This window comes from Gossypium hirsutum, chromosome D09, assembly GCF_007990345.1.
Source record: "Gossypium hirsutum isolate 1008001.06 chromosome D09, Gossypium_hirsutum_v2.1, whole genome shotgun sequence".
Lineage (NCBI taxonomy): Eukaryota > Viridiplantae > Streptophyta > Magnoliopsida > Malvales > Malvaceae > Gossypium > Gossypium hirsutum.
In genome coordinates this window covers 6,582,808-6,607,273 of record NC_053445.1, presented here as the reverse complement: position 1 = coordinate 6,607,273, position 24,466 = coordinate 6,582,808, and the positions used below count along the sequence as shown (strand labels likewise).

The window sequence follows — 24,466 nt, the reverse complement described above, 5'->3', positions numbered from 1 at the left end:
AAAACATAAGCAAACAAGAAAAAAAGTACCTAGTCAGGTAACCACTAGGGATTTGGAGTGGCTCTACCTAGGTTAAGTTCCTAAGTCCAGTATGTGAGGTTTGGTTCTAAAGTCAAGGTACCCGAACCAGCAAATTCCTCGATCCTTACCCATTATAGGCTCATATAGACCGAGTTCGGTTCAGGGGAATACATTTCCCTATGGCTGCACAGAGATGAAAATCACACGAAGACATAGGTACGGATGTATCCCGAAAGTGATCCACTATCCTGCACGGAGGTGAAAACCTCACGAAGGAGTAGCTTCTCACTCCCACTTATAAAGGGTAAGACTAAACAGTCTTTATGCAATATGATGCCAAGGTATAAAACTCAATTTACAATAATCATACAATCAAATGCAAAGAAAGGATCGTATACTTAAATCAAGTTTTCAATTTTCAACAAAAAGACAAAAGGTAATCAACTCGTGGCTCGACTCACTTATTTTGGAAAAAACCCCAACGGAGTCGCCAAGCTGTTGACACCATTTTTTGATCAAAAAACGGGATCGACTTGGGTTTTGATGAAAACGAAAAAAACGGGAGTCGCCACCGATCCTTTTTGATGAGGTGTGATCGGATCACCTCAAAAAGTGGTTGTTTTTAATAAACGATTTAATTTTATTAAAACAACGATTTTGGTCCACGAAATTCAGAAACGGGTTCGGGAGTCGGTTACGCACGGGGAAGGATTAGCACCCTCGATACGCCCAAAATTGGTACCTAGTTGATTACTTAATGTCTTAGTGTCGAAAAATTGAAAACTTTAGAGAAATTTAAAATACGATCCTTAAAAAAACTCGGATGACATGGATTGAAATTCGAGAGGATATTTGGCTATTTGGTTAAACGAGAAATCGAAACCCAGTACCTTAGGGTACGTTCCTCAAATTTTCAAACGCAAAACATTACCTTATTTTGAAATTTTTTTAAAAAGGATATTTAGCCATTTGGTTGAATGAGAAAAATCGACACCCAGCACCTTAGGGCATGTTTTCTCGAATTTCCCAAACGCAAAACATTGCCTTATTTTGAATTTTTTTTAAAAGGATATTTAGCCATTTGGTTGAATGAGAAAAATCGACACCCAGCACCTTAAGGTATGTTTTCTCGAATTTTCCAAACGCAAAACATTGCCTTATTTTAAAAAATTTTCTTTTTTGAAGTATGGTGTTAATATGCATAATGGAATAATAAATATGATAATGTGAACAAAGATAATATGAACAAAAACGAATAATAAAATAAATCAATCATGGATATACCATAGCAAATAAATAAATAAACTAAAGCATAAAAATGGACATATAAATAAATACATAAATGAACAAAAAAATAAAGGAAAATAGATGAAAATTATAAAATGCTAATATATATGTACATATAAAGGAAATATATATGTATGTAGATACATAAAATTATGAAAATACAAGAAAAGTAGGTATATATATATCTTAAAATTATTGAATATAAAAGTTTATGCAAGGATGTATATACACGTTTATGTATATAAAGTTTATATATAAAAAATATAAGCGTGTTTGGTTCGCCGTATTACCCAATCCATTACGCCCCGATTACGCGCGTATTACATTACGCCCCTAATCCGGCGTTTGGTTCGCTGTATTAGCCATTACGCGCGTATTACATTACGCCCCTAATCCCCAAATTCCCGTGTTTTACAATCCGTTCCCAAATCGTTGTGTTAGCCATTACGCCCGGCCTCCCTCCCCATCTCTCTGTTTTACCCTCCCTCCCTACCCGACCCTCTCCTCTTCCGTCCTAATTATTTTCTCCTCCCATTTCCCACTGATTCCGTTGATTAATCTGTCGTCATCGTTTCTTCTCGTCTCGGCATCAAATTTCCCTTCCCCATTTCCTCCCAATACTATCTGCTCCGCACACCAAAACCCTCTCTTTTTCTCTTCAATATATTCACAAAATTGGAAATTCTAGCTTAATCCATTGAAGAAAGAGTGAAGCGTTTTTCGGGTCATCACGTAGGATCCAATATCGGGTGAGTTTTAAATTCTGACCTAAATTAATCTGCCAATTCTGACCTAAATTAATCTGCCAATGTTTTTCCCAATTGTAAATAACCCCTCTGCATGCTTTTCTCTTTACTTTTTTAAGCCTAATCGTCACCTGTTTTAGTTCCTACAAGTTATTTATGTATTGGTTATGCTTTCCATGTATATAATATCAAATCATGAATCCTCTCTGGCTTTGGCATTAATTTGATGATGTTATGCAAGGGAAATCTTGTGTAAATTTCGAACTACTGACTCTGGGGTAGTATTGGGAACTCTATTAGACTACATCATGTGAAGCTGGTTGCGTTGTTGTTTTTAAGCCTTTTTGGTAGCAGTAGTTTCTGTTTTAGAAGGGAATGAGACCTTGGTTGTGTTAGCAAGGCATTGAGCGCCCATGTTCTAGTCGCCGTGTTGATAATTATGCTTGGGATAGTTCAATTTAAAGCTCTTAATGATTGATTTTGCTTGGAAGTATTGACTGTTGGATTGTTGGTACGGGGTTGTGACCGATTAATTTCTGTTGAAATTGCTATTTTATTTTATTCATTGTTGCTTATTTCATCCAGATTATTGTGTATATTGATCTTTGGTATGAGTTGGAGAAAGAATAAACAGGAAACTGTTTGCAGATTTTGCTTTTCTTTTTCTGTACAGTATAGGGGCTTGGTTTTTTCCGTATTCCATTTTTGTTATTTATGATCTCAAGTTTCATTATTTGTCCAACAAGCTCTTTGTTCGAACGGTCTTTGCCTTTGCATTATTTGCTTCATAAAATTAAGAAATTGAGTGCATGCCTATGATTTTCTGATGATACATATGACTGGATTGTGTTGTTTGCTAATGGGGATGAATCGAAGGAGAAATAGAGGCCAGTGGTTTGTTATGTATTAACTGATTGCAACTTACTACATGTATGATGTTAGGCACTGAATTTACTTAATATGGTTGGTTTTATGGATGTGCCATGACTGCTTCCAGCATTATTGAAAAACAAAAGAAAAAGGGTTTAAGCTTAGGCAGATTGTAATGAAAAGAGGACACTTGCTGGTTTATAACTCTTTTTGCGTTCTTAATTGCTGCTTTGCTTTTAAATTATACTGCTACAATTAAATTTGAAAGTTGTTAATTGATGGATTGCTTGTTGAGTGTTCTGTGTGTTGTACTCTTGGGATTTGGTGTTTATGTTTTTTGAGGGAATAGTGAGAGGTTTGATATGGCTCATGGATGATGATTGGTGTATGGTTGTGATGTGCTTTGATATACATCATTTAGCTATAGCATAATTATTTTTTTTTTAAAAAGGTTGATCCGAGCAGTTTTCCCATTACAGGTTCTTTGTTCCAACTCTTCCACATCGCAGTCGTCCCTGATTTGCTCATTACAGGTTAGTTTTCCATTGGTATTCATGGTTTTGCTTGTATGTTTTCCCTGATTCCATGTCTGTATTGCTGTAGCAGCTTCTGTTGTTTCCCAAATGAATATGGTTTTGGTTATTGCTGTAGCAGCTTCTGTAGTAGCTTCTGTTTTTTGTATGTTTGTAATGCTCATTAAAGCTTTTTTTTTTATGGTTATGGTTATTGCTGCATAATTTTATTGTTCTTTTTTGAATTTAAATTAGGTTATATGTTTTTAAATAGCATTATGCCTACAAATAATGGGCTTCAAATCACAGTTATTTGTACATGTAAATACAATACTGTTAATAATAAATTTGTACATGTAAATGAGATTAAAGTTATATATTTTTTTACAAAATGAAATTACCATTTAAAATGGTATAAAAGTTTATTAAACTTAAATCTTCAATCTTCATTTTATTTATTTTGAAATTAGAAAACCTTAACTAAACTAATCATAAATTAAAAATTTAATCAATGATCAAACTTAGAACATGCTTTATTAGATCTTAAATTTCATTATACGAAATTGTATTTAAATTTAAATTTAAATGTCCAAACTATAATGTTCAAACATTGAACATGCTTTAAGTAACTAATCAATATATTTATACGATATCATTTTAGGTCAATTAATTTGGGTGATTTTAATTAACTAATCAATATATTTACGTCAATTATACATAATATATTAAATTTTAATATAAGTTTTATTAAAATAAAATTTAAATTGTTATAATTAAGATTTTATGCACGCAATACATGTTATTTAAAACAAATGTTAATTGATTCAAAACATGACTTTTCCCCTATAATAGAAATAAGGTTATCTTAATTATAAAACAAATCTTGTATATCATTTTAATATTATGGTTAATATGTTTTTTTTCCATATAATGAAAATAATGTTGTCTAAATTATAAAAGATTAATTAGGCTGAAATTTATTACCTAATTCTATCTTAAATTTTAAGTTGATTACATAATACATAAAGCTTTTCTCATTCATAATATGATTTCCTTTTAATACATGTAACATGAATGTGAGCTACAACAAATAAGAAAAACCAAGTTAATTTCTTGTGGATACATGAGTGTGAAGCCTTTGAATTAAATGGAATAAGTACAAGCCGGTGAAAAAGATTTTAATATTAACTATGAATTAGTTTAAAGTTATATTTTTTTTCTTCGTGTGTTCTAAATTTGTGCTATTTTTTTTTGATAATGTGTAATTGCAAATTCAATTCTTTGATAGTGTGTTGACCTTATAAAGTGTTGACCTTTTGAATCATGATATTAAAATAGTAATTAATATAATTTGTTTTTTTTTGTTCTTAAGATCATTATGTCAGGTGTTCCAGAATCAAATGCTCAAGCTTCTCGAGGAAGCAAAAGAAATGGGTTCCCGAGGAAGATGCAGCATTAGTTTCCAGCATGGTGGACCTGCACAATGTTGGAACATTTAATGCTGATACCGGGTTCAAAGCCGGTTATTTGAACGAGTTGGAAAGAATGCTACAAACGGTTTACCAAATGCAATGTTGAAGGCGAAACCTAATATTGAATCAAGGATTAGGTTACTTAAAAGGGAGTGGTCAATCGTCTACGACATGCTTAATGGCCAAAACAATAGCGGTTTTGGTTGGGACGAGCATAGGCAGCTCGTTGTTGCTGAAGATGCGGTTTGGGAGTCCTATTTAAAGGTAAGATTATTTCAAGTCTTTATTATATTATTTTTACCAAACTTACGACTAATATGATTTCCTCATTTTTTTAGAGTCACAAAGAAGCCGCCCAATTCAGATTTCGTACTTTCCCTTACTATGACCAGCTTACTACCATATACGCAAGAGATCGAGCAACTGGGAGAGATGCTCAAACAGCTGCTGATGTTCTTGAAGAAATACATGCTGATGATGTACGTACTACAGATATGAATGAAGAGAGAAACACATTCTATGACTGCGAAGCTGACGTCTCTTTAGACGACATGGATGTTTCTGGTACGGATCCGCGAGGAGATCGAGACCAAGGGGGTTCCTCATCTTCAAACAAGAGAAAGAAGAAATCTGATGCTCGTGATAATGTGTTTTCTTCATTTAATGAGGCTGCCACTTTGTTCGGGGAGAAAATCCAGGCCGTTGGCGATCAAATCAGTAGGAGTTTTGCCTCCGAGGTGGTAGTTCAGCAGAAGTCAGAACAACATATGGAAGAGAGAGCTTCAAATTTATATTCAGCCTTATGGTCAATTGAAGGTTTAACCGACGATCAGCGGTATGATGCATTGAGTAAACTTCCCGACCATCCAACTCAAATGATCGTTTTCTTTAGTTTACCTTCAGTTGCCCGATTGGAATGGGTTAGGAGATTTCTTTCTTACCATTAAATATCAATGTTCAAACTTTTTGATGTTGTAAAACTATATAACATATGGATTTTAATGTACAATTTCATTTTCATCTAACCTTTTCTTAATATAAGTTAATTATGTTTATGCATAATATAATTCTCAAGTTATATATTGATTTTAGTAAATTCATATAAGAACATTTTATTATTAAGAATTTTATGAAATTATATATCACTATATAATTATATTTAATATTAATTATTTTAAATTGTATAAATTCATATAAGAAAATTTTATTATCAAGAATTTTATGAAATTATATATTATTATTAAATTATATGTAATAATTATTATTTTAAATTATACAAATTCATAAACTATAATCATATTAGTTATAATAATTTTAAATTTTTTTAAATCATATATTTAATTAAATCATATTAATATTAATTATTTGAAATTTTCTTTTATAGTATCATATATTATGATATGAGTAAATTCATAGAAGAATTTTATTTATTAAGAATTTTATTAAATTATATATTTTAATTATAATATATTTAATAATAATTATATTAATTTATATTTTACAGTATCATATATTATGATTTGAGTAAATTCATATAAGAATATTAATTTTTAAGAATTTTATTAAATTATATATTTTAATTATAATATATTTAATAATAATTATGTTTAAATATGATTAAATTATTTATTATTGATATTAATCTTATTAAAATTTAAATAACAATAACAATAATAATTTACCAAAACAAATTTATGCTAATTATTAAGAATTTTATTAAATTATATATTTTAATTAAAATATATTTAATAATAATTATGTTTAAATATGATTAAATTATTTATTATTGATAATAATAATCTTATTAAAATTTAAATAACAATAACAATAATCATTTACCAAAACAAATTTCTGCTAAGGGTATTCTAGTCATTTTAGTTTTTTCATTATGCTATTACACCTCTATTACACTCAACCAAACACAGGATTACTATTACGCCTCTATTCCATTACATTCAACCAAACAGTTGATTTGCTATTACACAGCTTTTCCATTACATCTCTAATCCAATACACCTCTAATCCAATACAGCGAACCAAACGTGCTCTAAGTATATATATATTAGTAAAAATGTTTATAAATATATATATAAATATAGATATATACGTATAGATTATAAAGTGTATATAAACATGCGCGTATATGTACATATTAAATAAAAAAAACGTGTACATATATATTATGAAAATGTATATATATAGATATAAAAATAAAGCTAATATATATATATTACTAATTAATGTATTAAATATAATAGTAACAAATAAACAAAAGGAAAATAAAATTAATAATAATTAATAATAGTAACGATAATAATAATAAGGTTAAATAATAAAAATGCTAAAAAACTGACTAAATTGAAATAAAACGAAAATATAGGGCTGATTTGAAAGTAAAAAGACAAAATAGATCAAATTGCGACACCCGCAAAAAAGGGAGGACAGAAAAGGGAAATGTTCCCTCGCTGACCAAACGGCGCCGTTCCAGTGAAAGGCACTGGTTGAGGGACCAAATCGAAATAACAGCTAAAATTCATGGCCAAAATCGCAAATATGTGAAAAAACTTCCTTGAAAGTGCCATAAAATCGGAGGGACCAATTACGCAAATAACCCAAGAGCCAAAAACACATGGATCCTCCCCAGGGTTGGGTCACCGCGCGGGTCAGGGCGAAAACGTAGCCGTTTTGTGCCTGAGAGGCTTGCCCCAAAATGACGTCGTTTTGGGGCCTATAAAAGCTAAGTTTTTTTTCAAATTTTTCATTCTTCCCTTCTTTTCTCCAAAAATTTCTGAAAATGCTCTCAATTCCTCTCCCCCACTTCGAGCACTGCCCAGAATCCGGTGAACGGCGCCGCCATCCGCGTTGGCCAGAAAGTCGAAAAGGCAATTTTTTTTTGCTTTTTTTATATGTTATATGTATAGTTTTTAAAAAATAAAAGAAACAAAATCGAACACAAATAGTTCGAAAGAAAAAAAATAAAGAGACTAGAAATAAAAATAGAAAAGGAAAATAGATATACCGAAAAAGTGGTTGTTGAATCTGATTTTTTTTTGTTTTTTATTTCTTCAAATCGTGAAAGAGGGGGGGGAGGAACCCCATTACAAATCTTTGAATGGCTTTATATAGCCATTGTTACAACTTGTTTCTATTATTTTTTATATATATTTTTTACTGTTACTTTTTGCAAGTGCTGCAGGCGCAAGTGGGGCGACGGTGATTGACGCGCGGCGGTAGCGGCTGGTGACAACGGCGGCGGTGGCAGAGAGCCAAAAGGTCAAAAGGCTAAGGGGGAGGCGGCGCCTAGGGTTTCAGCTTCTGAAACCCTAGGCAAATATTTTTTGGGAAATTTGGGCGGGGCTATTGGGCTTCGGGTTTGGGCTAATTGGGCTGAGGTTAATTGGCTTGGTGCTGTAATGGGTTAGGTCTGCTAGGTTTGTATTGTTTTTGGGTTCTGGGGTTGTATTGGGCTCTGGGTTTTGGGCCGATGTTTAGGGGGTTGGGTTATTTAATTTTGGTAATGGGCCCGAGCAAAAAATGGGCTTGTACAGACTAAATTAACCGAAAAAATTTCGGTTCGGTTAACGGTTAAAATTTTTGAAAGATCGGTTAATTCGGTTATTATTATTTCGGATCGGTTAACCGACTGAACACCCCTATATGTAATTGTATTTTTATTTTAAGAATTTAATTTTTTTTATTTTTGAAATGTCAAAATTCAGGTTCAGTTGTTAAATTTGTTAAGGCTATATTGCTAAATTCAGATTCATTACAATATTTTTTTTAATTATATTGTTACCAAAAAAATTAACCAAAAAAATTAATCGTGTTAATAATTGAACATAAATTTTAAAATTTAAAAAGTAATAGGTTAAATTCTTGAAAATAAAAATAAAAATTTTAAATTTATAAAAAAATACAAACACTGTTACAAAATTTAACCATTTATTTAATCTCAGTTACTAACCTTATTTATTTACTAGATTGGACAGTAATACAACAAAATGGCATGTGGATCTGGGCTTGGGTGCCTATAAATTCTTTAGGGGAAAAATTAGGGCATCAGAGGGTATAGCCGAATATGCAAAAAGGCGAGGGTGAGGGTGGAGTTTGAATCAAACAAGAAAATCATATTCTTACCTTCTTTTCTTCACAAATATCACAATAAAACATGGATGAAACTATCGATGCCCTAAGCTGCTTCTTGTATCGATGATAGAGTTCTATTATTGTGATATTAGTGAGGAACAAAAGGTACTGATATGAGGCCGACGGCCATGACCAGATTCTGTCGGAAATACACTCACCGTCTGCTGCGTGCTGCTTTATAATCTTTGCCTCCTTTTTTTTACTGTTGATTTTATTAGTGCTATTTCAATTCGGGGGGGGTTGTTACTGAGAGAGAAATTTTGATAGAAAAGAAAGGAAGAAGAAGAAGAGAGAATCGAGAGGAAGGAATGACAGACTGAACAGTTAGTTGGCCCTTCTCACAGCTCAGACCGTGAGTCCCCTTAAAACGCAGTTTCATTAGACTATCCCTATACACACTGTTTTAACTAATAAACACGTACCGTTTTACAATAATGTTTTGAACTCCTAAACGCATCGTTTACTATTTACTTTATTTCTTTAATTTTAATTTTGTTCATAACAAATACTGTCTCCCAGAAAAGGTTATTGTCCTCAAGTAGGGAAAATTTGCACACAGCTGCTGCTGTGGCTCAAGTAGCATTTTCAGGAAACATATTGGCCACTCCCCTAACACTCCACTGACCCCAAACTTGTCAGAAAAGAAGTCGGAACCGTTAGCAGCCCAGAAGAAAACAACAGTCATGCAAGCAAGGTAGGTATTGAGGACCATGCTAGTGGCAAATATCTCCTTGAGCTTCCATAAGATAGGTATAAGAGATGGCTCTTCGGAAATGGTCATAATGGTTTCATAGCTCAGTATGGCAATCCTCAAATCCATGAAAGGCGAGAAATCGAATTTCCAAATAAGAGCAAGAAACATAAATCCCAACACAAATTGGATAGTACTGGACTAAGCATATAGTTTTTCATTCTTTTAAAAATGGCTCTGCTTGTTAGAACAGCACTAACAATGACACTAAGCCCTGGTTCTGTTAGCACTATATCCGATGCACCACTAGCTACATTAGTTGCATCATCCATTGCAATTCCAATGCCTGCCTTCTTAAGCGCAGGTGCATCATTCACACCATCTCCAGTTATGCCACAAATATGAGTCATTTGTTGTAACCTCATTACAATCTCATATTTGTGCTCATGGGAACCATCGAGCCTGTGACTAGTTTCTTTGCCAATGGCTAGTTGATCACTAGAGATCACCTTGACATCGACACCGAGATTTAGAACCGGATGAATTGTCTCCGCACTAAAAGCCTTGAAGGATCGAGCAAAGGGAGTATACCCACAAACTCCCATGCTTCTCCTTGAGCAACCTTGTGTTTTTCTTGCACAGTTTGTCTAACCACAGCAAGAGAGCCAAGTCCTCAATCTGCTCTGGCCTCTTTTGGATCACCTAGCATTCCAACAACACAGGCAAACAATAGCATCTTGATTCCCAACCCAACTAAGCATATACGAAAGTTTCCAATGGCTGCCAACACCTGTTAGAAGTGCTCTACGTTATTGGCATTGTCAACAAGGTGAGCAACTTTTCTGAAGGTGTGCACATCAGTGACAATAACAACAGCCTCAATCTCACCTTGTTTGTCAGTAGAATCAGAGAATACCTCGTCCCCTGCATTCTTGTTTACAGGTATCTGCTTGGCAATTTCAAGAAGCACTTTGTTTGGCAAGAAGTAATTGGTCCTTTCATCCTCTGTACGGGCAATAACGTCTCGCCGTTCACAAAGCGCATCAACAAGTTCTAGCTAGCTGCTCAGTATTGAAACCAGCTCCCTGCAACCCATATATATGGAGATACGAATTCTCCATCCGTAGCTCTTTCTCGTACAGTTGCATATATACAGCAGAACTTCGCTTGTAGACTTCTACCAAAGGAGCATCAAAATGTACGAGTTCCTTGAGCATCAATAGCAGTTTGATTCTCATAAAATCATAAATATACAACAAATAATGTGCGTCTTCTCTGGCATATCTGAGCATTTCATCAAGAAGAGGACGCAATCTCCAATCTGCATTTTGGTACTCTTTGTTGACAGTAACTCCACAATAGTGTTGCAGAAGATGCTCCAAGTTATTTCATTCCAATTTCAAGACCCTTGAGGCCTGTTCAGTGTCGAGGAGATTGCACAAGTATATGCCTTCCTTGTTAGCCTTGCAAGTTGAATCAACATCTGTAGATTTGGGCATAAACACTCGCAAGCCACCATCCCTTAAAGGATCTGGGTCAAAAACATCAAATGTGGTACAAGGGCTCCCAGAAGATGCTACAAGTTGCTTGCTTGAATCATCAGAGTTTATAATTTTTAATTTTTTAATAAAAACCCCATTTTTTAAAATTCCTTTTTTATTTTTAAAAATATTTCCAAAATATTTTATTACCTATTAAATAAAAATAGCATCATTTTAGATTCGTTTGTGTGGTTCTTTTAGTCTAATGTATAGAATAATAAATCATAATTTTTTAATCCATAATTGTTTGAAGAAAATTTTAATTGCATTTATTTTTTTATTTCAAAATGTGACGTCAAAAAATTTAATAGTGTTAACAATTGAATATGAATTTTGAAATTTAAAAAGTAATAAATTAAATTCTTGAAAATAAAAGTATAGAGATTAAATTTCAAATTTATAAAGAGTACAAGGACCTATGACAAATTTTAACCATTTATTTAATCTCAGTTATTAAGCTTATTTATTTACTAGATTGGACAGTAATAGAGAATGGCATGTGGATCTGGGCTTGGGTGCCTATAAATTCTTTAGAGGAAAAATTAGGGCATCAGAGGGTATGGCCGAATGTGCAAAAAGGCAAGGGTGATGGTGATGGTGAGGGTGGAGTTTGAATCAAACAAGATTGGACAAGGAAATCATTTTCTTACCTTCTTTTTTTCACAAATATCACAATAAAACATGGATGAAACTATCGATTATGATAGAGTTCTATTATTGTGATATTAGTGAAAAACAAAAGGTACAGATATGAGGCCGACGGCGATGACCAGATTCTGACGGAAATACACTCACCGTCTGCTGCGTGCTTCTTTATTATCTTTGCCTCTCTATTTATTTATTTTTACTGTTGATTTTATTAGTGCCATTTCAATTATTGGGGGGTGGATTTTTATCATTAGTGGCCGAAAATAGTGATTTGATTCATTACACTGTGTTGGCTGAATCTTATTATCAGTGGAAGATTGATGGTTATGGCGACAATAGATCTGATGCCATTAACTTTGGATCTATCGGAGATTGGACTGAATGATGATTCTAAGGTTTTCGTTTTTTTCGTTTTAAGGTTGATTGTGTTTGCTCTGTAAGCTTCTAATTTTGTGATGTTTGAAGCAGACATTGGTTAGGACTGGTGTTGTATGCCTACTAATATGCTTTGTTTTATGGCGTGTTAGAAGCTTTTAGAAACCAACCTATTTAAGTGTATATAATATGAATAATATATAAGGGTTTAAGCTTGCTTGTGGTTCTTCAGCTTCGTCACCAACTGTTATTGTACCTCAAGGAAGGACTTCTCTACTGCAACCCTTTACTTTCAACTCAATGATATTAGTTTCCATGTAATTCTACGTTTCTCTTCCGTCCTAAATTCAATTATATATTTAGCAATAGTATTGTATGAAACTAAGGATATATAACAATGATGTCTTTTGTATGATTTAGAAGCTGTTTTTAATTAGTTTTGTGAAAACTTTGCATATAAATTGTGCTACAGATTGATGGGAAAATCATAGCCCCAAACAAACCTTCTGCATGGGAATGCAAAAGGAATTGTCACCATCAATGACCAGGGAGATAAGTGGTGAAACTTTCTTGCAAACATAAGGAAAAGGTAGTTACTGATAAACACACACACACATATATATATGTTCTTTACTCTCTTGTAACAGGCCTGTCAACCTTGGAAATCAATGTTTTAAGTGCTTGAATTTCGAGTTCTTGAGGTTCTAAAGATGTGTTATATAAAGATAGATGATATGGCAGAAAAATTGTCAACATAAAACGATAATTACTTTTATTGCATGAGACTCCTCTTGGTTTTGTTTTTAGGGTTTTATCATAGCATGGTCCAAGAATGTATAGAGATTAAAGGGTTAACATTTGAAGATAGTCCAAAAATGCAATGTTCTACTTTGATTCATGCCACTAAACTTAGAATCAATAAATTTGAAAGCAAAACTTCTCATGCTTCAATTGACTTACTGTTATCGTAATATGACTACTTATTCCCCTTTAGGGTTAATAATCTTTCTTTTCATTCCTATATTAAAATTAATCACTCTTATTTTATTTTGTATATATATTTTGCCAATATCAATTAATTACTATATATCCTTTGCAGACATCAGCTGTGAAGATCAGTAGTATCGCTTATCAAGATATCAATAGGGAACATCATATAGTGAAATAGCAGTACAGTTATATCCATACTATTTGGTGTGAAAGGAATGAGAGGCTTTTTTGGGAAAACTCCTACCATGGCAGATACACTGGTTTTGAAGATTAAAGAAACAGTTAAGATTAGACTGATGGGTAAATGTGTTAATATGAGGAATACTGTATTTTGAATCATTGTGGTTAGGTTGAATTTGTATAGCATTTGACTTTGTTTTGTTGTTCTTTTGTAGCAACTTTTGCTGCTTCTTGGGTAATAAAATAGCAAAGTTTTCATTTTTTTTGGATGAAAAATCTTCTCTTTAACTACCTAATGTGCGTATATATTATATATGATATATATGAAAATGTCGATCTTTAACTCGAATATGAGATTTTCGAAGTTCTGTTTTGAAGGATCGTTTCGATGAATTTATACACTTGACAATGACATCACTTTTCCATGAATTTACACACGCATGTATTAAAAAATAATGCAAAGAAGTTTCCCAATTCCTAGTTCCTAGAAACTCCAAACAGACTTGCCCCCGCCCCCACCCTTTTTCTGTTCCTCGGTCAACTTCCAGGTATTTCTCTTCAGTTTCTTTGATTTTGCCCACGAACCAATCACTTCATCATCATCATAAGCATACACACACAAATATATATATATATATATATAGCATTTTTTGCGTATAGTTCCCACCATAATCTCAAAACTCATAACTTTTTCGATTCAAAAACAATGAAGGCAATTGGTGATGAAAACCAAACCACAAATCTGCCATCAACCAATCCAGAAATCCCCATAAATCTAACAGCCATAGCTGACTATTATCTGACATTCAACTGCATCTCCACAATGTACCAGGCCTACACCCATGGTGACTTTCCCATGGTGGGTTTCATAGTTATGGTTTACTTTGGTTATTTGGGTCTCATGTATTGCATAAACCAACTCCGAGCTTTACCTCCAACCCACACTTCACCAAAGAAAGATTTCTTGAAATCTATCATATGGGTTTTAGCCACTGTTCTCTTTTTCGGCTTTGCTCGTCAATTCTCCACCTCTGTTCACCCTCTTGTAGCTGTTTTTATGTTTGGCGCTGCAGTTTCTACCAGTTATTTCCTCTTCTTCTTATACTTGGTCCATAATTGCGATCCCCATCAATTTGCTAACTCTTGCTGCACACTTAGAATCAAAGTGGTCGGAGTTTCTGCACCAAGTAGCAAAGTGATCATCAATGGCAGCAAACTTATAAGGGATGTTGTGCCAGGTCCAGAAAATGTTAATTCCTGGAAGATCTCTGTCAATTTTATTTTATTCTTTATTCATACGCATAGCTTGGGAAAGCCATATCTATCAATTTAATGAACAAGAAAGATGTTTGTTGAGGAAAGCAAGTAAAACCGGAACTTGAGAGCTTGTAATTTTAAAGTTGTTCAAGGCATATGATAGTGAATGACAATTTGAATATGAATATAAGTGGCAAACTCAAGAGTTGAAGACCAAACCAGCAAAGGTGGGGTGAAATATCAAATATCCAGTTATTATCTCCATCAGGACCCAACAATGGAGTGCAAAGAAAAGGTGTACTCTGTTATGGCAAGCACAGTTTGTAACAGCAAAAATTCCATTAATTGGGTACCTGATAAAGCGTCGGTGGTTGTCATAAACAGTTGATTTGGCAGAGGAGGTGTGTTTCATAGAAACTCTGCTACATCACTTTAAAACTTCATCACCAATGCAAATGGGGAATAGAAACATGTTTTAAAAGCTACATGAAACAATTAGTGGAGATGCGGGGTATCGATCCCCGTACCTCTCGCATGCTAAGCGAGCGCTCTACCATCTGAGCTACATCCCCCTTCCTTGTATCCTTTTCACTTTTATAATTTATTATTCAGAAAAGAAATTGCCTCAAGTTTTTTCCCTTTTTGGCCCAGGAATCGCTTTCCTCCCCCTCGAATTCTAAATTTTCCTTAATTTGTTACATTATATTATACTAGTATGGTGTTTAGTGTTCATCGGAGGTTTGGGTTTAGTTAATTATTTATTTTTGGTCAAATTATAGAGTTAAAATTAAAAGGCTACAATAAGTTCTTTGTATGTTTACAATTTAATGTCTATACTTTTATGTTATAATTTTTTCGTTAAATTTGTTAGTATGACATTTTTAAATTAAATAAAATTACTCATTTGATATCTATGTAACAAAAAGATGACACTATAATGGACTTAAATTTAATAGAGAATTTTAACAGTGTTAAAATTTCTTAAAAACTCATATAAACATTTTACTCAAAATAAAGTATTTAGACTAACTAATGACATTATAAGAATTGAGGTAGCAAATTATGTCAAAATTAAAGCATAGAGATAAAATTTTAAAATTGAGCGAAATATAAAGATCAAAATTGAAATTTAACCTTTCTTATATAATCTCACAAAAGTAGATGGATTAAAACTAAAATTTAACCATCATCTTCTCATGTAAAAAAAAAAAAAACAAGAAGAAGGACAAATGTCATGTAAGGAAGGCACAAAAATTTCATTTTTAAGAAATTTATATAAAGTAGTATAGATTCTAGGGTAAACTAAACAAATAGTCACTCAACTTTCAAAAATGTTCATTTTAAGCATAATGTAACACTCTTAATCCGTATCCGTCGCCGGATTGGGGTTGCGAAGCATTACTTAATATTAAGCTTATTTCAAAAATAAATAACAAATAAGATAATTTAATTCAATTATCCAAACTAATTAAACGAACAAAATAAAATAAAATAAAATAATGTACATTTTAACATTTCCAAATTCAATAACCTAAACAATTTAACTTTTCATAATTTCATAGTCTCCATAAATTTTTTTTTTACATAAACAAACTCAGTACATAAATTATTTATGTTAATATAACCAAGCCTATTTCAATTAAATACTATAACTAAATATGCTATATAATTAAGTCATATAATTAACGAATTTAATGACTCACCTATTCGAAAAAAAAGGAAAAAAATACAAACACATAATAGCCAATTTGATACTTACCTATAAAGCCGATTATAAATGCATATAATTTGAAATTATGTTTAGCCAAATATAATTTGGTCATTGATTACATATATGTTATATATATAAAACAAGCTATAGTCTAATTCTTAACTAACTAAAATATGCACATATACAAGAAAAGAAACTTATGCCATAGCCAAACTTATAATTTACCAAAACCAAATTATACAATAAAAGTACCTTATACGTACTAATGTTGATTCACACATATATCTCTTTTAACAACATCCAAAATATTTTAAGAGGTGTTCGGTAATTAGCTCATCTTGTAACCAAATCAACTCACTCCCAAATGTAAACAAATATACATGTTCTAATTATACAACCGAATTACATATGTCCTATTATATGTATATAAGTTATCACTATTACATTATATGCCCAAAACAAACCTATTCTTATTAATCAATTTATCTATCAAAAACCAATGTTTAAACAACAAATCATATACCAGTTTAAATGCATATAACCGAATTAACCATTTTCATGCATGTTCATAAATGCTCAAACATAGTTCACTTCCCAATTCCACATTCCATTTCATTACCACTTTAATCTAAGATGCAAAACAAATATCACTTTTATAACTCTCGGTAATCTCATTAACCTATCAAACAAAATAAACAACCACAAACATGTACATAGGCATTAACATTTTTAAATATACATCTCAATGAATTATACAAACCCTTTAAAATTTTATAACCACACTTCAAACCAAATCAATATATAACCGAACACTTAACATTCTTTTACTCTCCAACATTTACAAATATACTTCTATTTATAGATCATATCATATATTCATTTTGATGCCAACCAAATAAACCACACATAATATTCGCATGTAAAATACTATCCATAAAACACTAACTATTATCAAGTCATGTATAATTCATAATTCATAATTCAATCCAAAACCAAACATAACAAGATGTTAAGCCATTTTCGCATGGCTTTAATATATACATCTTCGAATTAAACAACCTTCAAAGGTCTATACATGCTATAGTTTCAAAAGAAATTTTAGTTTAAAATACCGTAGTTATTTGATAGTGTGATAAGCTTTTCTGACGAATCCCTGAGCTCGTAACAACCTCAAAATCTATAAAACAAAAGCAACCAAAACAAATACACTGTAAGTTATTTAAAGCTTAGTAAGTCATAAGCTTAAGCATATTTATTATTCATAACATATAACATTTAACTAATACTACCTATATTATATACCATACCATATATAAATACATCATCCATTATAATTTCATACCTTGATTTCAAACTCAAGCTATATAATCGAAAATAAACTTATATATATATATAATTATAACCTTTCCATTGAACAACATTTAATTCAACAAGGGCCGAATCAACAGCTTATATACATATATATGGATTTAGTTAATTCAAATGCCATTTTTACATACTTTCCATAATTATAAATAACAACTTAACCTATTTGTAAACATACATTTAACAAACACATACTTGAATATGCAATTCAATTTCATATCTGATCTTCATTTATCATTGCCCGTTGAACCGTTCAAAATTAAATAGGATACTCGAATAATCAAGAGATTTATACAACGCCAACATCCTAAACGTGGTCTTACATGTAATCACTGATCGATGCCGCTGTCCCGGACAGGGTCTTACACGAAAACACAAGTCGATGCTAACGTCCCAGATGTGGTCTTACACGAAAACATTTATCAAAAAAATCTCATGCATTTATAGGGTTCGTACGGGCTTGCAGATGTTAAATACTATTTGAATTGAACTCAATTACTTACCTATTTTAACAAATACATTCTGCCAAAGACTAACATTATCTTTAATAATTCCATTTATCACATATATATACTATATACCAATTGAATTTAACAGAATTTAAATGCTTATCGACTTACCTCGGATATCGACGGACACAATCGACTACTCGACTACTTCATTTTCCCCCGATCCAATTCCGTTTTCTTCGTTTCTTGATCTAAACATATTCAAATTTAGCCTTTTTATTCATTAATTCATTCAATTTAATCCAAAAACACATAAATGGGAAAATTACCACTTTTCCCCTTACATTTTACACTTTTGCAATTTAGTCCCTATTACATAAAACACAAAATTCACACATACCATGCTTAGACTGAATTTTACCCTAGTCCATACAAGTCCATATTTTCATTTATTTAGCATTTTAGTCCCTCAAAAATTTATTTTCACAATTTAACCCTAATTACTCGATTTCACCAAAAATTCAAAGACAAAACATATTAATCTTTCACATATCTTTAATATTTCACCATCAAACAACAAAAATCACAAGCTATCATCAATGGCAAAACACAAAATCATCATAAATTTCAAAAATTGAAACATGGGCTTTGAAGATAACTTAGCAACGATTTCAAAAACGTAAAAATTATTAAAATCCGAACAAATTACATACCTTAATTGAGCAAGACAAAGGCCGAATGCAGATTTTATTTTCTTTTATTTTCCTTAGACTAAAGATGAACATGCATGTGATGTTTTTATTTTATGTTTTATTATATTATCATAATTAATATAATTACCAAAATAACTTTTATAATTCAATATACACATTTTATATACAATATACATAACCGTCCATCAATATAACTCATGGTATAATTACAACATAAACACCTACCACTAAAAGAACAAATCAATTTAGCACTTTAACAATTAGTTAGCAACTTTTACTATTTACGCGATTAAGTCCTTTTTCTTTAATTGGTCACTTAAACGATAAAATTAAGACACAAAAATTTCACACAATCAAATTTACACATAATAAACACACAAAATAATATTAAAATATTTTTCTGACTCAGATTTGTGGTTCTGAAACCACTATGTCCGATTAGGGTCGAAATCAGGCTGTTACACACAAAAAAAAGTTAATAAAATGGGCATTCATATTATGAAATTTGTTCATTTTGATCGCTCTTGTTAAAATTGTAAGCGAAAATCATACCTGCCATTCCGGTTAATTTTTGTTATTTTCCAGCTAGATAGTAATATCCATCTCATGAATTTAAATAACTTACTCCTTAGAGTGTATAAAGGTAAAATAAAAAAAATGAAGAAAGTGTTAGTTGCAATGGATGGATATGTAGAACATAGAAAGCAGAGTTGTGTGTTATTTCTGTTCTAGATGAGGCGGCATTAGAGGAATTACTAGGTTGAAAACAAAGGAAAGTAAATTATTTGAATGTAAATTAATGAGGTAGATATTAATATCCAAGGTGGAAAATAATAAAAAAATTACTTGGAATGCTAAGATTTTTGTTTGCAATTTTAACCAGGATGACCAAAATGAACAAACTTTGTAATGTGGGTGCTCATTTTGTGAGAATTAACTCCATGATTAATTGTCGTTAATTGCTCACTTTCAAAATTGATAAAGATTAAGGTTTTTGAGAGGAACCAATTTGCTTAATATTAAAATTGAGAGGGACCCAAAAGGTCTTTTTACCAAGAAATTTTTTAGGGTAAACTACTAAAATAGTCACTTTTGTTTACATCAGGTTACATTTTAGTCACTTATTTTTGAAATGTTATGTTTTAGTCACTTACGTTATCGTATTGTAACATTTTAGTCATTAAGCCGTTAATTGTCATTAATAGTATAATGGTAAGCTGATGTGGCACGTTAAATCATCATTTTAAATGAAAATTTTAAGTTAAATTATACAATTAGTCCTTATATTTTTTCGTTTTGAGCAATTTAATTTTTTCTTTTATGTTTTTTTTTCTTTTTTTCTTTATTTCCCATTATCTTTTGCTTCTCCCTTTATTTTCCTCTCTTCTCCATTTCTTTTAACATAGTTTTTCTATGTTTTCCATTTGTTAAAACTAGTCCCTATATTTTTATTTTAGTATTGGGTATTTCGTGTACGTTCTGCTTAATCTGTCTTTTGATTAGTCTTTAATATGTTTCAGTTTAGGGTAACAAATTTGTATTGATCTTCAATGAAAACTCCGAATAAAGATTTTTTTAAATCTCTTTTTTCTTATTATAGATAATTGTGAATTGGGGTTTTTGATATTTTACAGTTATTGCTAAAGCTATACAAAGGATCCAAAATTGGATTATTTTGGTGATTTTATAGAATTGCTTGGACATGATATTTCAATGAAGATTCTCATGATACCGGTTAACCCTTCTGATCTCATTAGGGTTAGCTTGGTTTCTAGTTCTTGGCAACAATTTGGTAAGTAAATCAATGTGTAACACCCCTAACCCGTCTCTATCGTTGGATTAGAGTTACGAAATATTACTGTATAATCAGAAACATTTAAACATCATATCATTCAACATGTTAATAATATCCTCAACCATTCATTTACATGCATACTGTCTCTAAATCGAGCATTCAAGGCCATAAAAATAGCTTAGGTGCAATTTAAGACTAATTTGAAACAAAACAGGAAGTTTAGGAAAAAGTTGCAAAAATTGAAAACAAGGGTCGCACGGCCGTGTGGAATAACCCCAGGCTGTGTAACTTTAGAACAAGGGACACACGACTTTGTCCCAGCCTGTGTCCTCACCTGTGTAACTCTCTGAGTTGCCCTACACGCTCGTGTGCTAGGCCATGTGCTAGGCTGTGTAACTCACTGACTTGTACCCTTTGAAATTTTCAGATGACACACGGTCAAGTTTCCAGGTCGTACGCCTCACATGGCTGAGACACGCCTGTGTCTCAGACCGTGTGAACCTAAAATTTACCTATAATCAAGGAATTTCAAACCACTTCATGCATAACCTTTTAACCCATTTAAGCACACTTTAAAGGGACCTAAACACTACCTAAGCACACATCAAAATGCCATTTCAAGATCCTAATTCAATTAACCAATATGCCATTCAAAGGCACCACAATTAACATCCAAACATAACATGTCAAAACAAATCAACAATTCATTATTTCAAGCATCATAACCTAGTTCAATTAGTTACCAAAACATACCACAAAGTGTCCATTATCAAGCCTTTCCAAACATGCCATCAGGAGCTTTACAAACATGTATAATAACCAAAATGACATATTTTGACAAAGTATCAAATGGTACCAAACCAACATAACTTTTAAAACTTATACATGCCAAACAATTAACTCATTCATCAAAGTACCAATATACACACCCTATACATGCCATTATAAACCTTGGCCAAAATGTTCAAAAGCTACCAAATTAACTGCTGGATAGTGTGATAAATCTCCGATGAGCTTCCAACCAAATCGAGCTTTCGATAATCTATAAAACAAAGGAAAACAACTACGTAAGCAATGAATGCTTAGTAAGCTCGTATAAACCAAAACATAACTTACCATTTCATTTGCATAATATAAAGTATAAGTATAAAATCAACCAAAACCATAAGATTGCCATAAACCTATACAACATCATCAAAATCACAAGTTAATACTCTTGTACATGGTGCAAATGAATTCATCCAATGACAAGTAGATTTGCACATATAATTTCATCATTTAGTTCATAATTCCTTTTCATAAGTTCATGATACATTCCAGTTGAACACTTACCATTTCATTCATTTTCATACCCTTTGAACCATCTAGAATTTCCTCGGATACTCGGGAAAGCTCACACGAAGTTCGCCTTTAGATATAACCGTAACATTTCCTTTACATCATTGCTCATATGAGCTGTGAAATGGGTCTGCTCACACGAGCTGTGGGTCAAAATGTAAGCTACATGATGCTGCTCACACGAGCTATGGAGAATCTGCAACAAATGTTGGACCTCAGCCATCAGTAGGACAATCAAGACCAACACCCGAAACATGAAATCCCTAATGACATGTCATTTGTATCCTAAGAATTCCTAAGGTTCAATCGGGACTCGATACCCGTCAATTCATCATAGCATTGTCACATTTATATATCGATCCATTTACATTAAACATAGCATAATAAACATTCAATTTAAATAAAATTAACACAATTACCGTTCATACGAACTTACCTCGACAATTAGGGGCGTAGTGATATAATCAAACTAGTCTGAAGCTTTAGCTTTTCCTCAATCTAAGTCCAAATGTGGTTTATCTTGATCTAAATAGGTAATTTCAATCAATTAAATACTTCTAGTATTCAATTTAATCCATATTTCATATTTATAACAAATTACCAATTTGCCCCTAACATTTTAACTTTTTCACAATTTAGTCCTTAAGCTTATAACTTAAAGTCCAACCATTTTAATCTAAATCCGTATTAACCATAGATGAAAGGGACTTGAAAAAGCCCATTTTACCATTATTTCACAATAAAACCCTAGAATTTATACATTTTACAAATTAATCCCTATTTCCAAAATTCATCAAAAATCACTTAACAAAACTTGTTTATTTTTCAACAAAGACTCATAATCTATCAATTAAAATCAAAATTAATTCAAAAGCATTCATGGTGAGTCCCACAACCTTTAATATTTTTTCAAATTAACCCCTAGGCTGGCTAGATTAAGCTAATATGATCACAAAAACATAAAAATCATTAAAGATGGGATGCTTCTTCGCCTAATGCTTCTTTGCCTTGTCTACTTAGCTCTTCTGGACGTTGGAGCTTCCACTCTCCTGGCAGCTAAGCAAGACAACCAATTCATGGGTTAAGCTTAGTAATCTCAGTTTAAAACTCATTTTTTTAGAAACACGCAGAATCTTTAAAATGGTTTTTGAAGCCTTTAACCTTGGTTTTTAAATCTTACATACACTAAAGGACTTAGAACATTAGCAGCTTACTGGATCCTCTATTTTTCCCGACTCAAGACTCACGATCATTGCTCTATGTAGAGTTTCCATGGCCATCTTTCCTTCGGAGTAGCCAAGAAGGAAGATGAAGGAAGGGAAATGAAACAGATTGGAGAATAAGTCTCCTAGGAAGTCACTCTCTAGCTATTTATAGCCCTTCATGTGCGATTTCTTATCGTATATCAACCATTCATCCTTAATCATTTTGTCCCCCACTAAGGAACCGTATTTGAAGCTCAACTATGCTCAAACTAGCCTCTATATTTCTCAAATTTTCTAGTAGAGACCGTCAGCTTACGGTCTCTTTTAATTTAACCCCTAAAGGTTTGAAATTTTCAAATTTTGAGGGAAACCGGGTGTGACAGCTCAAATCTCTCAAATGGGTTTCACCACTCAGATCTCTTAAATGGGTTGGCTGTTACAATCATGGTGATTGGTATTTGGCCCTTAGCCGAATCATTTTCTACAGCCATGGGGTTTGAGGGTCTTGATATTATGAAGGATTGAATGGTTTGTTGATGGGGGTTAAGAGTTGATGGTCACGAGCACTAGCTTTCCTAGCTTCGGGGAGTATTTAAGTAAGCTATCCCGCTAATACAATTCGATGCTTCCTGCGTCGAAGGTCAACCAACCGTCCTTTAAAGCCCCTTCTCGAGACACTCTTTTTTAGTGCCTTTTCCTTCTCCTTTTCGATACCATATCTTATTTCCCCTTAGATGTCACTTCTTCTATCAAATCAAAGAGTGACTATTCCCTACCAGGAAAGATAATAAGCCAAGGAAAGAGATTTATTTGCAAAATATCATAAATTCTCAGAACATGATCTCCTTTAACGTGAAAAAGAAACCCTCGGTGGAAATAAAATCAATAAAAATCCAAGTTGAACACATCCAACTCAAATAGAAAACAACTAATAAAAGCTCTTGTAAGACAAAGAAATGAAGCAAGAGATGAACCATAGTGCAAGCAAAGGGAAATTGAGCAAATTTATAGAGAAATTCAGAAATCTGAGAAAGGATTTTTTTTAATTTATCAATTATATATATAAATATATTTAGATTTTTAAAATTTTTAAAAAAATTAAATTATGATATTTAAATTTTTATTGATTTTTAATATATTTTTTAAATTATGAC

The 24,466-nt window shown here is 32.2% G+C and overlaps 1 protein-coding gene, 2 long non-coding RNA genes, 1 other non-coding gene and 1 pseudogene across 4 annotated transcripts; 3 read left to right on the top strand and 2 right to left on the bottom strand.

Annotated features, from left to right (window-relative positions):
- Nucleotides 1-1,930: 1,930 nt before the first annotated feature.
- On the top strand, nucleotides 1,931-5,305 carry LOC121221117 (uncharacterized). The gene is made up of 3 exons (XR_005918413.1): nucleotides 1,931-2,057; nucleotides 3,404-3,457; nucleotides 5,247-5,305. It is a non-coding gene; the product is annotated as an uncharacterized lncRNA (long non-coding RNA).
- A 4,245-nt stretch (nucleotides 5,306-9,550) lies between these two features.
- LOC121220729 (ATPase 9, plasma membrane-type-like) lies at nucleotides 9,551-10,385 on the bottom strand (annotated as a pseudogene).
- A 1,433-nt stretch (nucleotides 10,386-11,818) lies between these two features.
- On the top strand, nucleotides 11,819-13,740 carry LOC107892345 (uncharacterized). Its single transcript, XR_001682593.2, has 3 exons — nucleotides 11,819-12,626; nucleotides 12,782-12,898; nucleotides 13,409-13,740. It is a non-coding gene; the product is annotated as an uncharacterized lncRNA (long non-coding RNA).
- A 309-nt stretch (nucleotides 13,741-14,049) lies between these two features.
- LOC107893028 (uncharacterized) lies at nucleotides 14,050-15,365 on the top strand. The gene has a single exon (XM_016818017.2). The coding sequence runs from the start codon at nucleotides 14,186-14,188 to the stop codon at nucleotides 14,810-14,812; it is 627 nt and encodes a 208-aa protein (XP_016673506.1). The 5' UTR covers nucleotides 14,050-14,185; the 3' UTR covers nucleotides 14,813-15,365.
- TRNAA-AGC (transfer RNA alanine (anticodon AGC)) lies at nucleotides 15,236-15,308 on the bottom strand. The gene has a single exon. It is a non-coding gene; the product is annotated as a tRNA-Ala (tRNA).
- Nucleotides 15,366-24,466: the final 9,101 nt, after the last annotated feature.

Excerpts from the sequence above, each read along its gene's own strand:
- LOC107893028 (XM_016818017.2), top strand. The coding sequence starts at position 14,186 with ATGAAGGCAATTGGTGATGAAAACCAAACCACAAATCTGCCATCAACC.